We start from the raw sequence: 25,782 nt of genomic DNA on the forward strand, positions 1-25,782 counted from the left end.
GACCCCCCTTTGGAGCACCCTTGACTCAGCAGCCGCTGCGCTGTGTATGGAGCCAACTGTGCAGAAGCACACAGACTTTGTGTCCAGGCTCTATGTTTAGGATCTAAATTAAAAAAGAAAAAAAATAGGAACCACCACATCAGCTACAGAAGCTTCTCCAAATAAACCAAGGTTCTAGTGCAATATCAAGAAACCACTGAAGGGCTGGAGGGATAGCATAGCGGGGAGGGCGTTTGCCTTGCACGTGGCCGACCTGGGGTTCAATCCCCAGCATCCCATATGGTCCCCCAGCACCGCCAGGTGTAATTCCTGAGTGCATGCATAGGCCAGGAGTAACCCCTATGCATCATCAGGTGTGACCCAAAAAGAAGAAAAAAAAAAAAGAAACCACTTATAACTAGGGAGTTGGGCGGCCAGAGAGATAATTATAATGGGCAGGATGCTCGCCTTGCATGTGGCTGGCCCAGGTTAAATACCCAGCTCCTCACACGTTCCCCCAACCACCACCAGGAGGGACCCCTGAGTGCAGAGACAGGAGTGAGCCCTGAATACCACCAGGAGTGGCCCCCCAAAAAAAACAAAACCCCAAACAGGAGATGACCCGTAAAGCTGGCACAGAGACTTTGCATGTGGGAGAACAAAACTGGATGCTCAGCACTGCCTGGTTACCAGAGCACCCCTGGGAGCAACCCCAGAGCACCGAGCCAGGAGTGGATCCTGAGCATGTCCAGGTCTAGCTCCAAAACCAAACAAACAGAAATAGTGACTCTGAAATAACCCGGGAAGCATCTCAGGATAGAGTTAAAAAAAAAAAGCAGGTAACAAGCATCACATAATCAGAATTTTTCTTTTTAAAGAACACACCAAAATATTAACAGTGATTATGTTAGATGGGGGGGCTGTTAAGTGATTTTTAATTTTCCTCTTTTGATCTGCCTGTTTCCAATGTTCTGCAATAGACACAAATTACTTCGTAAGAAGATAAAGACTTGACAATGATCTCTCTTTCTAAATACAAAGACGTTTAAGACGGAAGCGTGTCCTTTGGCTGGATTCTGGAAAGACACAGACGCTGCTGAAGGTCATCTCCCTCCCCAGCTGGGGAAGCGCCAAGAGTGGCGAGTCCGCCCTGTGCTCACTCAGCCCGAGGAACACAGCGGGATCCCCGATTCCTGGGCACACTGGCCTCCACCCAGGAACTCGGGATCTCAGGCGAGACGACATACCTACCCCCGAATGATTCAAGCCACAGACGCTTCGAAACGTTCCACTGCCACGTTTCTCAGCCATTCCGTACCTGAAGACCAGTGTCTGTCTGGACACGAGGATGCACGAACCGTCACTTAACCGCTGCAGTTGGCCAGTGGCTGTCAACTTTGTCTCTGTTTTCTTTTCATGATCTGGCTTCCACACCCAATGGTGCTTGGGGTGCTTGGTGCCAAGGATGGAACCCACGGCTCCCACATGCCAGCCAGGAGGCATCTCCCCAGCCCTAGTTTCCAACCATTTATTCATGTACCCAAGCAGCTGAAACCAGGGCCCTATTTCGTTGCAACAAGCAACATAAAAACTAAGGGGACAGGCTCAGGGGGTGGTTGGGAAAATGGGGACAAGGATAGAGGGAAGGTCACATAGGTAGTGGAATAGTGAATGCCTGTAACAAATGCATCATGAACAACTTTGTAAATCAGTGTTTAAATAAAGTGGAGAAAGAACAAAAGAATGAAAGAAAACAAGAAAAAGAGAGGAAGGAAGGAAGGGAAGGAAGGAAGGAAGGAAGGAAGGAAGGAAGGAAGGAAGGAAGGAAGGAAGGAAGGAAGGAAGGAAGGAAGGAAGGAAGGAAGGAAAAGAGAAAGGAGGGAAGGAAGGAAGGAAGGAAGGAAGGAAGGAAGGAAGGAAGGAAGGAAGGAAGGAAGGAAGGAAGGAAGGAAGGAAGGAAGGAAGGAAGAAAGGAAGGAAAAGAGAAAGGAGGGAAGGAAGGAAGGAAGGAAGGAAGGAAGGAAGGAAGGAAGGAAGGAAGGAAGGAAGGAAGGAAGGAAGGAAGGAAGGAAGGAAAAGAGAAAGGAGGGAAGGAAGGAAGGAAGGAAGGAAGGAAGGAAGGAAGGAAGGAAGGAAGGAAGGAAGGAAGGAAGGAAGGAAGGAAGGAAGGAAGGAAGGAAGGAAGGAAGGAAGGAAGGAAGGGAGAAAGGAGGGAAGGAAGGAAAGAAGGAAGGAAGGAAGGAAGGAAGGAAGGAAGGAAGGAAGGAAGGAAGGAAGGAAGGAAGGAAGGAAGGAAGGAAGGAAGGAAAAGAGAAAGGAGGGAAGGAAGGAAGGAAGGAAGGAAGGAAGGAAGGAAGGAAGGAAGGAAGGAAGGAAGGAAGGAAGGAAGGAAGGAAGGAAGGAAGGAAGGAAGGAAGGAAGGAAGGAAGGAAGGAAGGCAAATAAGCAGGGTTCTGTGATCCCCTTGTGACAAACCACGATGTGTTAGGCCAGGCATGGCCTTGGTCTGAATCCCTGGCCCTGAGGAGTGAAGTCCACCAGCGGCTGCCACCCAGGCCTAGAGAACTGTGGTACACAGTGGCCTCACCCTCACCCTCCCACCTCCTGTACCTCTCCCAGGAGGGCAGGCTTGGTGCCACCCTCCCACAGCTACCCAGGTTGCAGACAGGCCCTGGCTCGTCAGGCCCAGGAGGGCACGAACCATAGTTGGCACTGCCCACCCACCCCCACATCCACTGCAGTGCTTGGCACACAGCCGCCTTGCTAAGCATCCGGCAGCTGGAGAGGGAGTATGGCGAGGGTGGGGGTCAGGGCGGGGAAGGCCCTTGTTTGCACCTGGCTGATGGGGACACACAACCCTCAGGCTATAGTACTGGGTCTCTGTTTTCTCATCTGTACAAGGGGGTCATGCTAGGACTCTGCAGGAAGGGCAGTCACTAGAACACAGGACCTTTTTCGGTCCCCCAGAAAGCCAGACGGAAAGATAGTGATGAGGTCCTAGACAAGTCTCCCTGGCTTGTAATTGGTCCATTCAAAAATTCAATGACCCGGGGCTGGAGTGATAGCACAGCGGGTAGGGTGTTTGCCTTGTACACGGCTGACCCGGGTTCGATTCCCAGCATCCCATATGGTCCCCTGAGCACCGCAAGGGGTAATTCCTGAGTGCAGAGCCAGGAGTGACCCCTGTGCATCGCTGGGTGTGACCCCCCCAAAAAAAAAATTCAACGACCCTGTGTGTGTGTGTGTGTGTGTGTGTGTGTGTGTGTGTGTGTATGCGCATGCGCCTGTTTGTTCATCTGAAAGGATGATTTTCCCTCCTTTCCATGGGCCTTGGAAAGGGGAATAGTGCCTGCTCCCCCACCCATATCTTTGGGGGTTATGTTCCAAGACCCCTAATGGACGCCTGAAAGCACATACACACATCCATGACTCAGCTTAACGTATGAATCAGGCAGAGAACTGACAACAACAACGAACGTTGATCTAAAGCCACGGGCCACGATGCACGTTGCCTGCCTGCCGCCTCTCGGAAGAACTGATGCACATCCTCATTTCGGATGTGGCGGGCAGCAGATGACAGACAGGGGTGAAGTGACCAGACCCGAGATGGACTCGGTGCCAGCTGTCATCGCTGGGCACACTAAGGTGTGACTTAGACAAGGTCACCGTGCTCTCAGGCCTCCAAGCCAAAGCCTCGCACCATGATTTCTGCCAGACCCTGTGCCGCTCTGAGCCAGAAGCGGAGAAAAGCCCAAGGGGGCGGGGGGGGGGCACCACCGAGGATACACTGGTGTGGAGGCGGGGGCTCCTCCTCATGCTACTAGGTCGCCATGAGTCACACCACTCAGACACCTCAGAAAGTCACTCAGGAGTTCCTGGCTCGTTCAGGTCGGCCTGAGACCAGGTGAGGAAAAAAAAAAAATCTAATGACTCGCTTTCTGCCTCCCCCAAACTCAGTCCTGACGCAAACCCCGAGACGGCCTACCACATGTTTCCCCAGGCGAGCCCCACCAGGAGCGATCCCTGAGCACAGAGCCAGGAGCATACCCGAGCACCCCCGGCCCCCAGATGTGGCCCCAATTCCTGCCCCACAAAGAGACACAGAGGCCCCCAGCCACCCCGCCACCTCCCTGTGTCCCCCGAAAGAGGAACTGAGGCGCACTTGGGTCTGCGTTCTCTTACCATCACTGCTTTCCTGGTTCCCTCCACGCCCGTGGTCCCGGGGCAGGGGTGGGGTGGGGGGGAGGCTCTTTCGCAGAAACACTGGACAGGCCTGGTCCGTCCTCACCACTATCGGCCTCAGGGTCCACGGTCAGAGTGGAACTCACACTGGCCCCACAGGGAAGGCAGAGTAGGCACCTCCCCGTTTTACAGAATAAGAAACTGAGACCCAAGAAACCCAACTGCCATAGAAACACAGTCCGGGGTGGGGGAGGGCTCCAAGACGCAGGGCTGTATCCAACACCCCCTTACCTTCCCCCTACGCCTGCAACAACTCCTGAGCCAATATCCCCACACTCTCCCCACACCCAGCGCAGACAGGCCTTTTAATTTATTTAAACACATGATTTGCAAAGTTGTTCATAGACGGTTGTTTCAGGCATATGATGTTCCAACCCCAATCCCACCACCGTGTGATCGTCCCCCCACCAAGGTCCCAAGTTTCCCATCCCCTCCTAAACATGCCCCATTGGCAGGCACAAATTTACTTCATGTTGCTTGTTTTAATAATATGGCAAATGAAATTTTTTTTTTGAAGTAAATAGATTTTATTCAGAAGTTTCTGAGGGAGGAAGGAAGGGATAAGTGGGAGAGAGAATAGTAATAACGCGCTCAAGAGAGAGCTCGGGCTTCTCCAAAGGTGGAGGAAGTTTTACACACATCCTAGCACTAGACACAAAAGCATGAAAGTACACATCTCAAGGGGGGAGATGCGGGCAACACATGTGCTCGGGCACCACATGTGCTCGGCCACATGGGCACAAGCAGCACATGGGCTCAGGCAGCATATGCGCCATGAAATTATTTTTTTAAAAAAATAGATCAATAAAAGATAATCTGTGGGGCCGGAAAGATAGGACAGTAGGTAAGGCGCTTGCCTTGCATACAACCAACCCAGATTTGATGACTGATGTTCCATATGGTCCCCTGTGCAAGCCAAGAATAATTCCTGAGTGCAAAGCCAAGAGTAACCCCTGAGCATTGCTGGGGTTTTCCCCAAAAAACAGACAGACAGACAGACAATTTGCGACAACTGTTATATTTTACAATGGTATTGCTAAAGTCAGTTACTGTGATTTACTGTGCTGGTTGAGCCTTCTGTGTTATTGTTTAGTCTCACTGAGCGTGGTGGGCTTCTATGCAACTTTCCCATCCAACTGGGCTGTCAGTACTGTGACATTTGGAGGTGTCACGTGGCCGCATTTGTGATGCATGCTCCAGGAGCTGGGACAACTGGGTTTTCTTGGCAGCTGAGTGGGGTTCAGTTGTGGAGCTGGGCCACTTATATGCCAGGGGATGTCGGGTGTGGGTGGGTGTTGCTGAGCCTTCCAGCAGGGAAGGGAATCTTCCCACCCCAATACTGAATGGACAGTATTTTTCGAAAAATAATCCCGATTAGTCTTTATGCATGGGCTGCTTTATTGGTGGATGAGAGAAAAACACTCCACTGCTCTCCTCTGAGACTCCTCCACCAAAAGGCATTCCAGCATGGGCCTGATGGAAAGGCCATTCTGCATTCCTGATGGGCACCCACAGCCCCACCTCTTACAGGAGCCCCCTCCACCCACCCAAAAAAACAGCGGCCATAGGGGCTTCTCCGTTTCCAAACCCTAGTGGGTTCCCCTTGGGGGAGTCAGTGGGTGCCTTCTCTTTGCCAGACAGCCGGACACAGGCAACCAGCGATAACCCACCCTACTCGAGACCAGTACAGAGTGGCTCACCCAAAAGGCACCCAGTGCACCTTCTGCCCTCACACCCCACGGCTGGGCCTGCGAACCGTCTTTATTCCAGCTCCAGCTCGGCTCCTCTCTGCTTCTTCATCAAGAAGAAGGTGTTAAGGAAAGCGCAAGGCTGAAGGTCGGTTGTATCTACAGACCCAACTTGGAGGAACCTCTGCCATGGCTCCTGGGACCTCAGTCATTTTCCCATGGTTAAAATTAGGCTGGGCTCTGTGGATCCAGGCTCTCCAAAGGAGATGGGCCCTCGGCTCTTTCAACATTCTCCAACAGCTCTGGTGGGCACCTCCCGGGCCGTGGGCTTCGGCAAGGAGGTTTCTAAATGCATATCCAGTGGCCCAGGCAAGCACCCACTTTCCATGTATGCAGTTAAATGAACAGACTTGGGGCCAGAGAGAGAGAGAGAGAAAGAACAGGCTTAAGGTGTTTGCTTTGCATGCAGCCAACCCAGGTTCAATTCCCCCCTGGTTCCATCTACCACAAGTGAGTACAGAGCCAGGAATAAGCCCTGAGCACACCCAGGGAGAGTCCCCAAACAAACAAACAGTTTGAAAAGTAAAGACTCAGTGGCTTAAGGATTTGCCTAAGCCCACCCCCCCAGCAGGTGATAAAGTCAAGACTTAATTCCAAGGCTCTCCCTCCCTGCACCCAAATCAAAGCTGCATCCCTTGCCCTCTCTCACCCCAATCACACCCGGATCCACCTCCCGCCCTGCACCCCAAACAAAGACAACCTACACTGGGTGGCTCCCCCTTCCGACAATAGAAGGCAATTGACCTGAGAGTGGCAAGCGGAAGACAAGGGAGCTGGCAGGAGGCCCTGGGTGAGGGCAAGGGCTGAGGGGCGCTGCCGACACACCCCGCCAGCCCAACCCTCCCCTCCAGCCCTCCTCCGCCTCCTGCCTGTCCCTCGGCAGGGCTCCACACCCTCTCTGCATCCCACCTCCACGCCTGCAGGAGCCCAGTTTCCTCCTCCCACATACCCTACTTTCCGACCTTCCCGGCCAGCTCCAAGGTCACCCGCGGTCTCTGCCTCCCTCCTGGCTCCCGGACCCCCTCCCACTCCGTGCCCCTCTCGCCTTTGCGGGGGGGGGGGGGGGGGGCCTCCTCTGGGAGCAAGTGCAGACCTGCGTGGGAGGCTTTCTTGGACTCTCAGGGTCCACGCATACCAGGAATCAGGCAGGGCCGGAGCCCTCAGCAAAACTGAGCTGATTTTATTTTCATGCTGAGCCCATGCCAGTTTAGAACTGGGTCCTACTGTAATCACCCCATGGCACGGTCAGGGAAGAGGCCAGCCCCACAGTGACAGCCAGAGCTGTGGGGGGTGGGGGGGCAGGCGGTCCTGCTCCGTGTCAGAGCGCGCTCACCAGCATCCTGCCGTGGCCACTGGATGGCCTTTGTTGCCCACCAGAAACAGATGGTGCCCCGGCACTGTTCGTGGGCCCACGGCCCGGCATGAGGCAGGTGCTGCGTGCTGGTTCCTGAAGTGTCCCAGTACGCGGTCACTTCCCCTGGGAGGCTGCCCACCACGGTCTTGCAGGACGGAGACGGGGCGGGCGGGCTTCCGGCCACTCAGCACCTGCTCCATCCCAAGGCGCCGAAGAGGCTGCATTAGAAAGCACTTGCTCATCTCGGGAACTGATTGATCGCTGCCAGACACGCCCTTCACCATTGATAACTATTCCGCCCTCCCCGGGTGGGGCTTGCAGCGGAGGCTTCAGCAACAGCCATGATGGATGGCTCCCCGTTTCCACCTCAAGACAGGCGTGCACAGCCCCCTGCAAGCCCCGTGGGGTGACTGGGGTAGGTGGAGCCATAAAGCTGTGGGAGGTGCCGAGGGCACCGGGCTTGGCATTCATCTCCCCTCACAGCCTACCCCAGACTCAGAGCCCCGAGCCTCGGTTGTCCCACCCAAAGAGGGAATTCAGGGAAAATTTTCTTTCTCCCCGGTCTATAGCCAGATGAAACCTGAGGGAGAAATGGTAACATCTTGACATTTAACTGCTGAGCTAGGATCGACTAAACGGGGTTAGGAAGAGGACAGAGAGGCCCGCTCTGCATCACAGGCCACCGGGCTGGGTACAAATGAGGCCACATCTCCTGGAATGCTCCAAGGCCACGGGGCTTTCTCCCCTCCACCCCCCACCCTGCCCGCGCAAGCCCTGAGCTCCCAGGACCCCAGGAGTAGTCTATGTTGCATCTCTGCGACCCCCCTGAGTCCATCCTCAGAGACAGATCCAGCTGCCAGCCTTCATCTCCATGAGCTGGGCCCTGCCCCTCTGCTGACCACCAGGGCGCATGGGCCAGAGCTCTGCCGTGAAGTCCAGCGCCTGCAGGAGCCCTGCTGGCACTTTTCTGGTGTTATGATAGGGGGCAACTGGGCCCCCACGGTTCTCAGGCCGAGCTTGCAAGCTTAATACTTGTCCCCAGAATTCTGAGGTTCCAATACTTTATATCTGTACAAAGGTGAGACAAAGTTCTTTCTGGACAAAAATAAATACTACTAACTCAGTCCGTGGGCACCCTAGGATCCCAGGCAGAATGCCAGCTGGGTGGGTCAAAATCCCAGCCACTGTGCCAGGCTTTGCTCTGGACCCCAAACCTAGCAACACCTCATGATATGAGGGTCAGACCCCTAGCACGGGCCTGGTTTCCAGACCCTTGCTCGGGGCAGTAGCCAATAACTCCCAGCTTCCCTAGCTTCTGCCCTGGACCCTCATTCAGCAGTTCAGCTATGAATGGTTGCTGTTGTTGTTGTTGTTGTTGTTGTTGTTTTCTTTGGGGGTCACACCCGGAGATGCACAGGAGTTACTCCTGGCTTTGAACTCAAGAGTTACTCCTTGCAGTGCTCAGGGGACCATATGGGATGCTGGGAATCGAACTCGGGTCAGCCACGTGCAAGGCAAATGCCCTACCCGCTGTGCTATCAATCACTCCAGCCCAGCTATGAATGGCCTTGCATCTGTTATGTGCCAAAGAACAGAGCTGACTTCTGAACACATCTGAACCTGGAAAGGAAAAATCTGCCTTCCTGATGCGTCTATAACTGACCTGCTTGTTGACAAAGCCTCTGCCTCCCACCGAACCACGCTGCTATAATCTACGGCCAGGTCCCTTCTTTATTGGGAGGTAGAATGAACTCACCCATGTAAACAGCCTCTCTCTCTCTCTCTCTCTCTCTCTCTCTCTCTCTATATATATATATATATATATATATATATATATATATATATGTTATTGGAAACAGCCAATGGCCCTGGGAGGAAAACCCAGAATTAATTACTCTCTGAGTTTCGTTTCCAGCCTTACCTTCTCTCAGAACTGCTTTACAACTTCCCTAAGCCCTGCCACTTAACTTAGCTTTCCTGCCTCTCCTTTTCTTCCCTCCCACACCCAGCCCAGCACTGCACAGCTCCGAGGACCAGAGGGGGGCAGGCTTTATGGTTCCCACCTTGCAGGCTTTAATAAAGGGACTTGAGAGATGGGTTCAGAGTCAACCACCAATGAGACACACACCACCTCCCCCCACCCCCTCACCCCTTCTCCAAGTGCAGAGCTCTCTCCCTGGAACCACCCAGCCCCGGGGCTTCACGGCGTCTCTCTGGGACCCAAAGGGAATCTTCATCACCTGGGGTGCTGGGATGCTGCTTGCCTCTTCCCTTCCTACCCAGGCACAGCACCTGCCTGGCACGGGGCGCCCTGGGCTCCATCCATCTCGTCAGCTGTTGGAGAGCATCTGTCTGGAGTTCGGTTGTAGTTTTACCCCAAATGTTCCCCGGGATGTTTCTGAGCAGCACTCTTGAAGAGCATTTGGTGGGGAGCGCCACCCGCACGGGGGTCCCAGCTGGCGCCAGCGCACAGAGGCCTCCAATAGTGACGTGGCTGTCGCAGCTGCAGATGGTATTCCAGGCACCGGGACACAGTAGGCACAGGACAGAGGCCTGTCCTGGTGCTGGCCCAGCTCACAGCCGAAAGGGGCGGAAGACAATCGCCGGCAGTGGCCACACAGAGCAACAGGATGTCTCTGGACCATGGGCAGTCACCATGGGGTCCTCAGTGGCCCTCCAATCTCCCAAAAATGTCCTGAGCTTACACACAACCACTTTTTAGGGACCCACCCAGTGCTCACACACTTCTTCTCTGGCCTCAGATAGACAATTCTCCCCTGAGACCAGTGTTTAGGTGACCACCCAGCGCTGCACAGTGAATGTGAAATTTTCACACGGCACATTTTCGCAGTGAAGTGATAGCATTAAACTGGAGCAGCTGCCCAGTCAGGCCATTGCCCCTCCCCCCAAGATCACTACTCTCCAGAGGTGTTCTCTGTGGACTCTCGAAATAACCCTCTCAGACAGCACATTCCCATTTCACAGATGAGAACACTGAGGCTCCGAGCTAGGCAGGGCCAGCATGCACTCAGGTAGGCTCATTCCAAGTGTAATGGTCTTTCCACAGAGCCCTGCTGCTCCCTCCTTCACAACCCACAGGCACTAAAAACACAGAGCAAGTGTGTCAGCCATGCAGAGCTGCCTTTCAAATCCCTCAGCACTCAATCCACTCAGGCCAGCAACAGTTAAGAGCACCCAACATATGCCAGGAACAGTGGTGTTGTGTGTGTAGGGGGAGGGGGAGGGGGGCAGCTATTGTTTCATATTTGGGCGATGGATATTTTTTTCCTAACTTTACCAAAGTTTGCCACTTACACCTCAACAGAACAGGGATATTTTAAATCACGCCACTGCAAACAAACTGGAAAAATAATGGTTTTCAAAAGTTTTAGGGTGTTTTTCTTTCTTTCTTTCTTTTCTTTTTCTTTTCTTTTATTTTTGAGGGGGGTGTGGATAATCTGTTAGGAAGAAACAAAATTCCCTGTAGACTTTTTGTAAGACATTCCATATTCTTTTTTTTTTTTTTTTTTGCTTTTTGGGTCACACCTGATGATGCACAGGGGTTACTCCTCGCTCTGCACTAAGGAATTACTCCTGGCGGTGCTCAGGGAACCATACGGGATGCTGGGAATCAACCCGGGTCGGCCGTGTGCAAGGCAAACGCCCTACCCGCTGTGTTATTGCTCCAGCCCCCAAGTTCCATATTCTTTGTCTGCATTTTAGATTTCTCAGAATAAGTACTTTTTAAAAAAGGCTTTTGCAGACTTAAACAAATAAAAATAAAAAAACAAGGGCTGGCTGATGCCAAACACTGGCTCCCCCCTAGGCTGGGTCTGATGTTAAGTCCCTTAACCTCACCGCGCCTTGTTGGTAAAATGACGGGACAACCCTCTACCTAATACTGGGCAGACTTTTATGAGGAGCAAACAAGTATGTGAACAAAGCAATTTGGGTGGGTTGGTGGGGGGTGGGGGCGGGGTTGCAGCGGGCACACCCAGAGACGCTCAGGGCTTATACCTGGCCCTGACCTTGAAGACCGCTCCTGGCAGGACTCGTGGGACTCTGTGTGGTGCCAGGGATCAAACCCCCGGTCCGACTGTATGCAAAGCAAGTGCCATACCGACTGCACTATCCTACCTCTCCTGCCCCGCGTTTGACTGAGGGACCGGGCATGCCAGGCAGTAGAGGGGAAGGCTGGTCCTCCAGGTTGTCGACTGCTGCCCTCCTCTTCCTCACCTAAACAGCTGCAACCCAATTTCACTCCGTCTGCTGTGGAGGTCAGTTCTCCAGAGGCTTCTCAGCCTTTCTAGAATGGCTAAGCAGGGGCACACTCAGATGAGCGGGTTGGGTGCCCCCACCTCCCACCCCAGTCAGAACACTCGGTGGGTGGAGAGAGAGCCAGTTCTCCTGCTCTCGGAGCCCAGCTGCGAGGAGCAGGAGCCGGCTTGGCTCACAGGCCCCCACAGCCAGCTTCTGGGTCCCCACCTGACAGTGAAATCCCCAAAACCACGTCGGGCATTCTGAGAAAAGCTCCTGTGAGTGGGCCGCTCGAGAAACAAAGCGATTTGGATAATATAGTGCTTGTGATAAGGACGGCTGTTGCTTTCAACATCGGGTCCTTCTGAGCAAAGTCAAGTAGGTCACGAGTGGAGTAGGGAAATCTCATTTCCTCCCTGTCACCTCCCAACCCCGCGCCACCAGAGCAGCGAGAATGCATCACTCCACAAAGGCCCTCTTTGGTTAGATTTTATCTGATCAGCGGTGACTGATGACATTCTTGCCAAATGGCGGGAGGAGGAGGTGGCTTCGGCCAGCTGCTGGGGGACACAGACACCGAGGGAGACAGATGATGTCTCTGGTCAATACCTTGGACCTGCCACGGATTTTCTAGATGACAATGACAATCCATCCTTCCAGCACTGGAGATCCTTCAAAAAAGCCTGAGAGAAGCTGGAGCGACAGTATAGTGGGTGGGGCACTCGCCTTGCATGCAGTGCAGCCCACCCAGGTCCAAACCTCAGCACCCAATGTGGCCCCCGGGGCCCCACCAGGACTGCAGAGCTAGGAGTAAACCCTGAGCACTGCCAGACATGCCTCCCTTGCAACCCCCCCCCAAAAAAAATAAGACTGGGAAAGGAAATGAACCGAAGGGAACCCTTCTCCAGTCTCCCCCATCCCCGCTTCCAAAGTGATCACAATGGTCAAGCCCTGTAATCAAGTCTGAATTCCCACACCCTCAAGCTCCAGTTCATATGCAATTAACCCTCTTTTTACACAGGATTCTCATAAGCCTAGATATGTGTTTTGGGGGTTCAGGCCCAAATCAGCGTAGGGAGATGTTCACTTGCAGATTGAATTTGGCCAATTCCTGAGTCCACCCATCCATGGCAGAACACAGGGTGGAAGCTTCCGGCCTGGAGGAAGGAGCCTGGGACAAGCCTGGCCATCCCGGGGGTGGCAGGGCCCCTTGGCACACAAGGCCCTGACCTGCCACAGAACCACCTGGCTCCCAAGGCTGATGCCCTGGCCATCTCCCTGCCGTCTCCGCCAGGAGCAGAGTACGGCCCGGTTCCCGCTGGGCTCTCCCACTCCCTGGCCCGGCACCACGGACTGATGGTTAGTTCAAGCACTGCTTCCAGGCCTCCTCTCCGAAATCACAGTCCTTCCCGGGGAATTTTGTTTGTTTGCTTTCGTGCTACACTTAGCAATGCTCAGGGGGTCCTCCCAGATACGTGCTCAGGACTCGAAGGACCATGCGGTGCCGGGCATAAAATCTGGGGTTCCCTCATGCAAAGCCTGCATGCACTCAGCCCCCCAAAGCCCCTGGGAAGTGTGTTGTTATTGCTGTTGCTGCACCTCAAAGGATGCGGTGCATGCCTGTTGCAGGGGGGGGGCAAAGTCTGACACCCGCTTTGCACAAAATCTGCTACTGGAAAACCCAGCCGGTGGCCCCTCCCCTCCACACCACGCAAGCCCTGCGGGGCTGACGACGCGCCAGCTCCCCTCCGTGGCCTGGCTCACCAAGCGCTTCCTCAATTTGTTAAAACTACACCCATTAATCCTCTTAGAACTGAAGAGCAGGGTGGCAGGCTTTTAGAGGTATTTGTTCGATAAATATTTGGTTCCGGCTCTGCGCCTGCCCTGAGAGGGGTCACAGAGAGGGTGGACGGTCAGACTCACCGGCTCCTGCCCCCTGACGCCTGGGAGCCCGAGAAGCAGAGGCCTCCACCGACACTCCCAGAAGGCGTCAGCCTCAAAGGGGCCGGCAGCCTCCCTGCGGCCCTTGGCAGGGACAGAACAAGAGGGAGCTGAGGGGACAGGTGAGCGGTGAGCGTGCGTGCATCTCAACTACATTCCGCCGTTCTCTTTTCTCGCCTGCCAAGAACCAAAATAAATAATCCCCAGAACAAGAAGTCACTGAATCAGTCACTCACACTTGATTCCCAAACAACGGGGGAAGGATTAAGCAAACGTCTCCGGAAAGGCTTGCGCCAAATTCCACCCCCCCACCCCCACCAGATACACACACACACACACACACACACACACACACACACACACACAAACTCCTCAGGGACCCCCAGCCACCCCACCCCCACCACCAGCCTCACTTGAATCATTCTCAGGGAGTACACAGGGGTTACTCCTGGCTCTGCACTCAGGAATTATCCCTGGTAGTGCTCAGGGGACCATATGGAATGCTGGGAATAGAACCCGGGTCGGCCACATGCAAGGAAAATGCCCTCCCCACTGTGCTATCACTCTAGCCCCCCCCAGGGAGTAACATCTTTTTGGCAGGAGACAGGGGTTTGGGCCCTCCCTGGCAGTGCTCAAGTGCTCAGGATTTTACTCCTGGCTCTGCGCTCAGGGATCACTCCTGGTGGGCTAGGGGGAACATATGTGGTGCCAGGGATCAAACCCAGGTCGGCCACATGCAAGGCAAATGCCTGGCCCACTGTACTATGGCCCCCTCGTGATATCTGTCTTGACCGCCTGTTTACATGGGGAGCGTCCAGCAGCACCTTCGAGCTCTGCCACAGCATTGAAGGTCCCCTGTCCCAGGGAGCCTGCAGCGACAGAACTGCAGGGGATCTCCAGTGTGGCCCTCTCATCCTACCGGACACCCTTGGCTCAGAAGGGCCCCATCAGGTGGGCTGACGGGAGAGCTTCCTGCGGGCTGACACTCTGCTCCCCCACCTCCCCTCCTATCCCCCTCTCCTTCCACAGCTTCCTCCAGAGCAGGCTCAAGGTCGGAGGGCTCTCCTCTCTCTAGCCTTTCCCAGGCATCTCCCCCTCCCATCTCTATCCTAGAAAGCGTATCCTGGCATGAGCTTCCTGAAGGACCCAGAACTTCCTGTGTCCTTGAAGGGCCACATGCTCCACCCCCCACCCCCACGCCAGCCTTGTCTTCGGTGACTGAGCCTCTTCCTGGGCTCTGAAACCAAAAACAGAAGACGTGGGTCCCATCCAGGCCAAGAGGGATAAACACCGGGAGGGGCTTCCTCCACCACAGGATGAGGAATCACCGCACAGAAACAGCCTGGATTCCCGCGTGGACACAGCTGGGGGCGGGGGACCACCCAGGGACACCCCAACTCATTCTGGGCTTGGGTGAGTTGACGCGTCATTGTTTTTTTTTGTTGTTCTTTTTTTCTGGATGAAGCCACCGAGATTTCAGGACTTGTTTGTTCCCGCAGCACTGCAGAGTCGGCCCTGACTAATAAAAAGCCTCCAATCTGCCTGTGTGTTTGCTCACTTGCACGACGCTCTCGTGGCATCCAGCCCTCCGTTATTCTGTGCCCCCGAGGAAAGGAAGCCAAAGACAGGAGGACCCCCATGAGGATCAGCAACCTTCCACCACCCCTAGGCGAATTCCAAGCACTAAACACCAGAGGACTTAGGAATCCCAAATCCTGCCCTGTTCGTTCTATCCACCAGCCCCAGGGGTGCCTGGCGAGGAGGAGGGCGGGGAGCAGGCCTGGCCAAGGGCACGGTCCTCACCGTGGGGTGCTGCAGGGCTGGCGCTGGGGAGAACAGGCAGTGGGAAGTGGCAGCTTGGCGGTCGGCTTAATCCTGCTATCTGATGTCACCTCTATATCCTGCCGTGCCAAGCCCCGAGGGAGGAAGCCAGGCAGGCCGCTCCACACCCTGGAGTCAGACTGGGATGCGTTCACTGGGAGTTCACTACCAACAGGCATTCAGGAAGGCCAGACAGACCCTGGGAGACACAGGCCTGGCAGACTGGCTGTGGCCTCAGGGAGCACCCTCAGGACAGAGGGCGAGTCCCCTAGCTCTGCAGAAGCGAGGGGCTTGGGCAGGCCAGATCCACATAATAACAACCTCGGGGCTCCCATCCCCTTTCTCCAGGACCCTTCCGATCAAAGGAGATCAGAGAGGATCAGAGATGGACGTCCTGTTCCGAGCCCCCCTCCCTGACTTGATGTCCTATGAGCCGAGCCCCACTCTCCCGATGATAATATCCCTCCATCAAGGGCCCCAGAACATGGATCAAGGGCACCACGGGGCAGCTGACACTTACTGAGCACACAGGGTGGAAAACCACCTTTGGATCACTTGGTCCCCACCCTCCTAGGCCTGCTCACCACACCTCTTCAGCAGACTTAGTAGATAAAGAAGCCCAGGCCAAGGTCACCAAGCAGGTAAGCAGTGCCCAGGGGGGGACCCAATCCAGGGTCTCCTGACCTGCCCAGGAGCTCCGCAATGGTGTCTGGAGCACCCCAGAGGGGGTCTGCCACTCTGCACCTCCCCCCACACCACCCCCCACCCGCAATACACACACACACACACACACACACATACATATGCATGCATGTACGCACACACAAAGGTGTTCTCTCTTCATTCCCTCCTGTGACTGCCTTGCTGCCAGGTTCCCCGTACCCATGGTCCAGACTTGGCCGCCCACCGCCCTGTCAGGTGCCCTGGAGCTGCCCGCCCTCCTCCACGCAGCCCCCATCCCTACCCCAGCCTCTCTGCTCTGCTCTGGACTCAGCCTCTCTCCCTTCAGCAACTCCCAAAGGTCCTGGGTCTCTAGTCCGGACACCCTGCTCCTCCCGGCACTGGGCACGTCTCCTCCTGGCTCCAAGGCCTGTCTCTTCCCAGCACCCCACAGGCCTTCCAGCCCACCACGAGGGCAGGCCGTTCCCTCCATCAACTCTGCACGCAGTGCAGGGAACCCAAAGAAGGGGAGGGGTCTCCCTGGACTTAACCTGGTGCTTCCCAGCCTCCACCCTCTGAACTTGGGAATCCTTCCTGGAGGGCAAACTTCATCCTCCACCCTCTGAACTTGGGAATCCTTCCTGGAGGGCAAACTTCATTCTGCCCACCCTGTCTGGCCCATCTGGCTGCTCTTCTCTCTGTGCTCCAGCAGGGCGCTCTCTCTCTCTCTCTCCCTCTCTCTCTCTCTCTCTCCCTCTCTCTCTCTCTCTCCCCTCTCTCTCTCCCTCTCTCTCCTCTCTCTCAGTCTCTGTCTCTCCTCTCTCTCCCTCCCTCTCCCTCCCTCCCTCTCTCTTCCTCCCTCTCTCCCTCTCCCTCCCTCCCTTCTTCCCTCCCTCCCTCCCTCCCCCCACCTCTCTCTCTCTCAGGATGGGAAGGGTTTATGGGCCACACTTGGCGGTGCTCAGGGCTTACTCCTGTATCTGCACTCAGGGATCACTCTAGGAGCTCTTTAAGGGACCATATGGCATGCCAGGGTTTGAACCAGGGTCAGCCGCATGCAAGGCAAGCACACTGCCCACTGGACAATTCTGCCAGTCCAACAGCAGGCCTCTCCTGGCTGAGAATCTGATCTCTTTCTTTACTGCTGCCTGGCATTCGCTGCTTCTTGGGTTGAACATTCCAAAGTGCCTGCCTCTATGGATTTCTGTGCTCTGAACCACCTGCATGACACCCCTTTGAGAGCCCGGACACCCTTGGAGAAGCCACCTCTTCTTCACCCTCTATTCCTGATGGTGCTGGGGCTGGCCTCCCCCTCCCTCCAGGAAACACTGGCCTCTGGCCCACAGTGTCATGAGATTGGCTCAAAGGTGGACATGTGACCCAATTCTGAGCTGGGCTTTTTTTTTTTTTTTTTTTTTGGTCAAAACACTCTTCTTACTGGAGTTTCTAAACTGGGAGTGTGTAAACCTACAGCTGCTAGGGGCCATCTGTGCCCACATCGGGAGAGACTGCCAGAGAGCAAAGCCAAACACAGAGGAAATATGAGCCAAGAGGCAAGCAACAAAGATCACTTCAAGGTACCTTCAGTATCCCTGGATGCAGCCGTGCCTGAAGCCAGCCCTCCCCAGGATTTTTCACTTATATGAATTGGTTACGGTTGAGTGTCTTTCCCTTGCAACAAGGGTCCTCAGCAACAGACCCACTATGGGCCAGATACTTGCAGGGCGGTGGGATGACAATCAGAAAGAAGATGGACATACCATCCTCACGGCTCATTTTCTAGCTTTCCCATCTAAACAACCACAGGAGAGTCCATTTGCTTACCACCCCACCCACTGTTTTATGTGCACCGTTCCCTGGCGTTCTGTGCAGTCACAGGATTGGGCACCACCTCTAGGAGCACTTGCTGTCTTCTGTGGAAAACAATAAATGCAGCCTCCCTGGAGGTGGGGGTCACCCTGTGCACTGACCCTGCTCTGGAACCCAAGGCTGGCTGTACTCCCATCTGAGGCACCCGTAGGTGCTTGATGAATGTCCACCCAGTTCCACTCAGTCTCCCAGGTCTCCTTGGGAAACTCAATCTAATCCAAAATTCATTTGGGTTCTTTCGAAACCCCATTGAACTGGAGCAAAGAAATGTGGCATAACCCCGAAGGAAGGATGCTCCAGCCTTCCCTGGGGTCTCTGGACAAGAAGTCTGCATCCGAGTAGACCTTCGCAGAGAGCTGCACTTGGAGTGGGCTCCACCAGTTCCCCGAGCTTTGTTACAGAATGCTCTAGAATATCAGTAATGGAGAAGCATCTAGGTCCAACAACATGGAAAAGATCAAATCCACTAAAACTCATTCAAATGTTAAAGATGATCTTTGCATCTTTAGAGGGGCAGGGAGGGGGTTGGGGTCAGGGGAAATACCCACCATATAATCTTTTTTTTTTTATCTTAACTGAGTGAAAGAAAAATAAAAGAGTACAAAAACTTAGAGTAGGCTCTCAAAGATGTAAAATAGTAAACATTGGCAACTGGAAGGGAATAATGCTAATTATTTGGCATAATTATTGTTGTGTAGGTGGATTATGAGCAATTATTATTTTTCTTAATGTTTGTCTATAAGTTTCAATGTTTCTAAAATGAACATTAACTCGTCAGGAAAGCTACCATTTTTTTAAACCCAACCCTTGGTTATTATTGAATTGTAGTCAAAGAATAAGCGATACTAATATTGGGGTTGTAAAGGTAGCTCAGTAGGCTGAGAACAGACTTGTATGCAGGAGGTCTGGGTTTGATCCTTGCCACCGTGTGGTACAATCCCAAGCACAAAGCCAGAAGAACAAACAACACAAAGAGTATTTCAGAGTCTTCTGCCAAACTTTTCATATAGAGCTCACTTCTATTGGCGTTCAGCCCACAGTGGGTAGGCGTCTCTGCAGTCAAGACCACCAGTATCCTAGCGAGTGTTCAGTGTAGCTCTGCTCAGGGACCACTAGAATCACACCCATTGGTGCTAAGAGCCACCAAGGCCACACTCAACAGCGTGCACAGATGGCAGATGAAATCAAACAGTGCTCATACGGTAGATGAAATCAAACTCAGGGCCTTAAACATGCTAGGCATGTGCTCTACTACTCCTTAGCCAGGGCAGTGCTCAAGGCCTACTTCTGGCTCTGTGCTTGGGGTCACTCTCAGTGGTGCTCAGGGGACCATGCAGTGCCTGGGATCGAAATTTAGTCATCTGCAAAGCATGTGCCCAAGACACTGAGCATCTTCCGTCCCTGCAAAACTTGTAGGTGGTGCTTTTTGGGTTTTGATTTTTTTTTTTTTTTTTTGCTGGGGGTGGTGCGGACTTTGTGATGCTCAGGACTTACTTTCAGTTTTGTGCTCAGGATCACTCCTGGCAGTGTTGAAAGGACCATACTGGGGATTGAGCCAGGTTCAGCCTTGTGAAAGGCCGGTGCTTTAATCCCTGTACTATCTCTCTGACCCCACGCAAGCTTTTATTTATTTATTTTTTTAAAACCATCTCTCAGAGTCTTTGAGTCAAATATCTAAGCAATGTAACCTATCTTGTTTACCTTTTTATTACACTGGCTTCCAGGAAGCTCAGAGCTAAAATTTAATACACAAAATTGCAATGACTTGGGGCCAGAGAGATAATACAATGGGCAAGGCACTTGCCTTGCATGCAGCCGACCAGGTTCAATCCCCAGCACCAACCCCCAGGAGTGATCTCTGAACACCACCAGTTGTGGCCCCTCCAAAGAAAACTGCCAATCTAACCCAGATGCTCAGTATTATACATTCCATGGCTCTATTTGGTTTCTGGAGCTTTCTTTTATTTATATCTTCGTTTGTCTTGCTTATGTTCCCACACCCTCAAATCCTCCATGAAGTATCTAAAGAATGGACTTGTTTGGTTGGATTCCCCAGCATCATACAGCATCCCCGAGGACCAGCAGAAGTGATCCCTGAGCACTATCTGGTATGGACCAAAAACAAACAAAATCAATGCTGCTGAAAGAGGCCCCGAGTAGCAGATGCTTTGCTTGGAGTGTTTCATTTTTTAAATGACACTGAGTGAGGCCTTGCACGCTCTGCTGCTGTTCTAATCACGCTCGGGGTCCACCAGGACTGATGTAAGCATGAGCCTCCTTCACCGGGACTGGCCGAACCCAAGATCAGGTTAACTTGTTTCTTGTTTCTGTCTCCATCTCTTTGAAAGACTACGGGGACAAAGTCCATCTTGGCTGCCCACAGCCTTGTGCCAAGGACTGAAAGCAAATGCCAGAGCAGCTGACTCCCCTCGCAGCATCTGTCTCGTGTTCAAGTGCACGGACCACAAGTGATGCGGCCAGAAAGTGATCAGGGAGAACACCCCGCTCAGAGAGCCGGCCCCTTGGAATGAAACCGGCCCCCAGCTCTCGCACAGCCCCAGACGTCCTGGGCACGCATGCCCCTTGCTGCAGTGACCCACACCAAGACTTCCTGGCTGGTGGCACAGCGAGAAAGCGCGTCAACTCTAAGGATGGGCCTGCTGACAAAAATCAGCTCTGGTCGCACCTGGGCATTGTCCCGAACATGACACCTTGTCACAAGATGGCAAGCAACAAAGATGTTTATTTGCTTGTCAGTCAGAATTTGTTATTCCCCCGCCCTCCCCCCCTGCACGGTGCTCACTGACTCCTTGTGAGATTTCAAAAGCAAGAAAAACAAGCGGTCTCCCTGTTGGCCCCGGGACCATTTCCAGGCACCTAGAAACACAGCCTGGCTCCTGCTCCTGAGTCCGAGCCAGGAGTCGGCATATTTCTTCAGCGTTCCCAGCTCTGAATGCTGGTCACTGAGTGCCAGCTCAAGGCATTTCCCACTGCCGTCCCTTCCCTCCCTTGGGCCACGCAACCTCCCCCCCCAACTCTGGGTAGCTCCTAGAACAGCCCCATGTTTTCAGAGGTGGAAGGAAATCAAAGCTGAGTGCAATTAAATACCCAGCTCAAGGTCACCCCAGGGAGAAGACAGATTTCTGCCTAGAACCCAAGTCCACTCACCCACCACCACTGCCCAAACCGGGCGCCCACCTCCCCGCACCCCGGCCATTCTCAAATCCACTTCATGCTGCTCTGACTGGACGCACTAGGGGACAGGTCCCAGCCCTCCTTCCACTGCTTCCATCCAGCACGGAAGAGCCTCCTCCTGAAAGTCATCACACTCCACTTGATAAAAAATATAAATAAAACAAACGTGACAGTTCCATCCCGCCAGTGGAACCCAACGCCCATCCTTAGCTGACATAAACAAGCTATCAGGATCTCTTCTCTCTCTCTCTCTCTCTCTCTCTCTCTCTCTCTCTCTCTCTCTCTCTCTCTCTCTCTCTCTCTCTCTCTCTCTCTCTCTCTCTCTCTCTGGGAATAAGCTGATGATGAAAACAGTCTGCACCTACACCACTTGCAGATGATGCAAGCAGGGCCACTCTAAATGTTTTTGTCTCCAGGGAATGGGGTGTCCTGGGCTCCTTCCGAAAGAGACAGCATCTCTGTGCCCTGACAAGGGCCTCGGACAAAAACCCAGAGAACTCGCGCAATGCTCCGGGGAAGAGAGGAGGGCGAGAGGGAATGTCATTCAGAAAGAATTCCACACCCGGCTGAGCTCAGGCACAGCCATCCCGCAAGCCTCTCCCCCAGGGCAGAGGCAAGTCTGCCTGCGGCAGCCTGTGCCAACCGTTTCTTCACCTTTTATTTACAGCGCAGAGCTGGCTGGTTCAGCGGTGGAGCGGGGAGGCGGGGAATAAGATGCAATCGAGATTTCTGCTCTTTCTCCGGGGACCCAAAAAAATAAAGGCGGAGGTGGGGGTATGCGGAGGGTGGACAGAGATGGACAGGGAGCCCAGACAGCACAATTAAGGGGGCAGCGCAACCCTCTCCTGCTAAGGGGTCTGCACCGCAGGCGGCCAGAAAGAAGCGCCCAGGCAGGCCCCCCCCCACTCCCACTCCCGGGGGTGGGGGTTGGGGGGAGCCGGAGTCAAGCCCAGTCCAGCCGGAGTCAAACCCCTTGGCGGGGTTTGGCGCGGTGCAAGAGGCGCCAACCGAGCATACTGCACAGGAAATCACTGCCCCCTTCAGGCCGCGTCTCAGACGCTGCGGCCCGAGCTGGAGGGGCCTCCCTCGGTCCGGAAAACTCGCAAGCCCGACCTCCAGCGCCCGGCGGCGGCTCCTCCAACCCCCAGTTAGCGTACCCCTCCCCTCACGCCCGCCAGTCTTGGCTGGGGCTGCAGCCGGAACCCAAGGCGAGGCTGGAGGGGGGCCACTTGGGAGGTTCTGGGCTCCTCCCGCTGCGCTCCGGGGAGGCCGGGAGCCCCAGCCCGCTGCTGCGCTCCAAGTCTGTGCTGGAAGTCTGCGCTCGCAGAAACTGCGCCGGCAGCCGCCGAGCCAACAAGCCCCAGCGCCGGTGGCGCGCTCTCGGGGCCACGGGAGGGGCGGGAGGGGGGCGGGAGAGGTCGCCTCTCGGAACTAGCCCGGTTCCCGCCACACTCGGGCGGCGGCAGCGCTTCAGAGCCCGCGGCCCGGAACCTGCCGGCCTGGCGCGGACTGCAAGCGGCTGCTGGCGCGCGCGCACCGCGCGTCCAGCCAGAGGCGCGCTCGCTGGCCCCCGGGGTCCCCGAGCCCTCGGGACCTCCAAACGCGGTCCGTCTTTTCCTTCGGGACCTCGAGGAGGCCCGTGGCGCCTGACAGTCCCGGGTGGCCCGGTCTGCAGTCCAGGCACACCACCTGGCACTCCACAGCCCACCTGCGGGGGGGACCTGGGCAGGGGCAATCTCTGCAGGCCTCTGGGGAGTCCAGTCCCTCCCTCGGCCGCTGCTTGTTCTCCTGGCCAAAGCAGACCCTGAGTCTCCCATCTCACACCCCGCACACGGACATAACACACGGGCAGTCCCGGAGGAGGGAGAGCATCAGTTCGCTTTCGTTCGCCAGTTCATTTTCGTGCCAGCCATGCCCGGCGGGACCCCGGCGCGGGGTGAACCCTGCGCACCAGTACCCCGTGCGCTGGGCAGTCAAGAGAAGGGTCAGCCAGGGCTGTTCCCCAGGAAGGACTGAAGCGAAACCCTCCCCTCCTCCCCGGTCCGACGCTCCTTCCCCCCCCCGCCCTTCCCCGGGGGCCACCCCGCTGCCCCGACGGCGCGGCCGGCCGGACACTCACCTCCGTGTCGTAGAGCCGCAGGTCCAGGAAGTAGGGGCGCAGGAGCGACTCGTTGCGGATCTGCTCGATGGCCAGTTCCACGGCGGGCAGCACGCCGCGCCCGATGCTGCCCTTGGCCACCTCCTTGGTGAGCGGCATGAGGCCCATGATGGAGAGCGGCGGGCTGCTGGGCGGCGGCCGGGGGGCGCCCCGCGCCCAGCCCCAGGCCCCGGGCGCCCGCAGCGGCAGCAGCAGCAGCGGCAGCAGCAGCAGCGGCAGCAGGCGCGCGGGCGGCGGCGGCGGCGGCGGCGGCGGCGGCGGCCCGGGCTGCCCGGGGCTCCGCGGGGAAGCCATGCCGCGCCGCGGGCTGCGGGCGCCGGCTCACTCGGCCCGCATGGCCTGGCCCGGCCCGCCGCCCCGCGCCCAGCTCTCCCCGCCGCGGCGCGCGCGCAATGGCGCCGGCCCGGCCCCGGCTCCGGCTCGGGCTCCGGCTCCGGCTCGCCTCACCACGGCCGCGGCGGCGCCCGTGACGGATCAATCACGCCGGGAAGGGGTGGGAGCGAGCCGAGTGCGGGAGGCGGGGAGCTCGCGGGCCAACGCCGAGAGGGGGGCCGGCGTCTGGGCGCGCGCGCCTCTCCCCGGCGGCGCGGCCGCCCCGAAGCGGGCCGCCTCCGCCCGCCCCCGAGCGCGCTCCGAGCCGCTCCCCCGCCGCCAGCCGCGCGGCCCGCAGCTTCGGAGCCCGGCCGGGAGGCAGGAAACGCGGGCGGCGCGGGCGACGCTGCTCCGCGGCAGCTCGGGCCGCCTCCGGGGACGGGGACGGGCCGTGCGCGCCCGGGGAGGGGGAGGCGCCGGCGCTGCGGCGGCCGCGGGGAGGGCAGCCTTCCCGGCACACGCACACCAGCGCCCCGGCCCCCAGCCGCCGGGACCCGAGCGCGGCCGGCGGCTATCACCGGGGTGGGGGTGGAGGAAGGGGGCGGAGGGAGGGACGAGGGCAGGGGGTCGGACACCGCCGCTCCGGGCGCTCCCTGGAGCAGCACCTGCACTGCCAGGGGTCACTGATTCTCGGGGGTCCGGCCAGGAAGATCCCGGACAGCCCAGGCGCACTAGGCGCGCGTGAGCCCACGCACTCCCGCGCCGCTGGGTACCAGGGGTCCCTGCAGGCGCCCGAAGGGGCGCCCGAACACCCCTGGTACTAGGGGTCCCGACCCTCGGGGCCTCACTTCCCTCCACTAGGCTGAGATGCCGCCCTGCGCCAGCTATAGGGGCGGGGGGCGGGGAACTGGGTTTTCACGGAGTCGGTACTAGGGCCCCCTCCAGGTATTTGACCTCCCGGCGTCTCCACACTCCAGGGCTCCGCCCTAAAATTCTCTCCCGCCTCTGAGCAAGTGAGGTGGATGTACCTTTCCCCGCGGGCTGCCCCTTTCCAACAAAGTGGTCCAGGGAGCTGATCCAGGGTCGGGACTCCCGAGCCCTCTCCATGATGGAAGACTGGGGACTGGGTCTTGGGAAAATAAAATCCAAAGGGGCGCTCCATGAGGGGGGACACACACGGTGGGCAGGACGTGCCCTGACGGCCCCGTTGCGGGGATATGGACACCTTGCAGCACAGCGAGGCTGGGAGTTTAACCTTCCCGGAGCACGGATTCTCACAGCCCGGTGGACTCCTTCCTACTTAGCCTCTTCTCCGCAGGGGGAGAGCCGGAGACTGGGAGGGGTCCCACTCTGGTCCAGAGCCCACATGAAGCAGATCGCTGCGGGGTCACGGTGGGGAATTGCTCCTTTTGGATTTGTGCACTCCTACTACTGTCCCCGTATGTTCTGGGGGGGAGGGTGGTCAGATGTTGTCCACAAGCAAGCTTTACTGGGGGCAGTCCTGAAGGGCAGTTCAGGTTCTTCCGAGTCTGAAGACTGCGGAAGGACGTTGAGCTGACTTCTGGGCAGTACCTTGGACAGCGCCAGGCGCCGCTGGCCAAATTCTCCCTGCTTGACACCTCTTTCTAGGTTTTCCCAGACATCTTGTCCTGGGCTCCACTTGGCCTGTCCTTCTCCCCACGCAGCTTGGGCAGCGCCTACCTGAACATTGCCACCAAAGAATAAACCGTCAATTAAACTGCAACGAACCAGAGGTCAATGATGGCGGTCACATATTCCCTGGCAGGTTTCTCACTCAAGAGGCCCCGGCCCCGGCCCCGGCTTCAGCCGTAACCTGGGATTCTGAATGAGAACGTCCCCATCTCTCTCTCTCCCTCCCTCTGTGTGTGTGTGCGTGTGTGTGTGTGTCCCATTTTTCCCCCTTAGTCATCTGTGCTTTCCCTGAAAACTGTGCCAATGTGGAGTGTCCATGGACACGGACCTCTGGGAATCTCTTGAAAGCTAGGATTACTTAGCTTGACACTTACTAAGTGGCTCAAGGCTCTACCCAGTGATCTGCTTTCTTTCCCCCCACCCTCATTTCCGCTTATGGGGTGGAGCCGCGAGGGGGAGGAACTGGCCCTCAAGGCCCAGGACCTGGGGCTAGTCCTCACCCGAGGAAGACCGGCCTCACTCAGTACCAGCTTGGCCCCAATCCCAGTACTGACCTCATGCCCTGCTTCTGAGGCCCAGGCCTCCTCCTAGCT

The 25,782-nt window shown here is 56.3% G+C and overlaps 2 protein-coding genes across 2 annotated transcripts in view; both read right to left on the reverse strand.

Annotated features, from left to right (window-relative positions):
- The window catches only part of GABBR2 (gamma-aminobutyric acid type B receptor subunit 2), a 372,576-nt gene extending 348,916 nt beyond the window's left edge, over positions 1 to 23,660 (reverse strand). Inside the window, exon 1 of the mRNA XM_004600251.2 lies at positions 23,186 to 23,660. Coding sequence (XP_004600308.2) covers positions 23,186 to 23,518 — 333 coding nt within the window. The 5' untranslated portion in view covers positions 23,519 to 23,660. The remainder of the gene's footprint in view (positions 1 to 23,185) is intronic.
- A 733-nt stretch (positions 23,661 to 24,393) lies between these two features.
- Positions 24,394 to 25,782, reverse strand: part of ANKS6 (ankyrin repeat and sterile alpha motif domain containing 6) — a 66,145-nt gene continuing 64,756 nt past the window's right edge. The window contains exons 16-17 of the mRNA XM_055125203.1: positions 25,109 to 25,274; positions 24,394 to 24,420 (exon numbers count right to left, since the gene is read on the reverse strand). Of these exons, the coding sequence (XP_054981178.1) occupies positions 24,394 to 24,420; positions 25,109 to 25,274 (193 nt within the window). The remainder of the gene's footprint in view (positions 24,421 to 25,108; positions 25,275 to 25,782) is intronic.

This window comes from Sorex araneus, chromosome 1, assembly GCF_027595985.1.
Source record: "Sorex araneus isolate mSorAra2 chromosome 1, mSorAra2.pri, whole genome shotgun sequence".
NCBI lineage: Eukaryota > Metazoa > Chordata > Mammalia > Eulipotyphla > Soricidae > Sorex > Sorex araneus.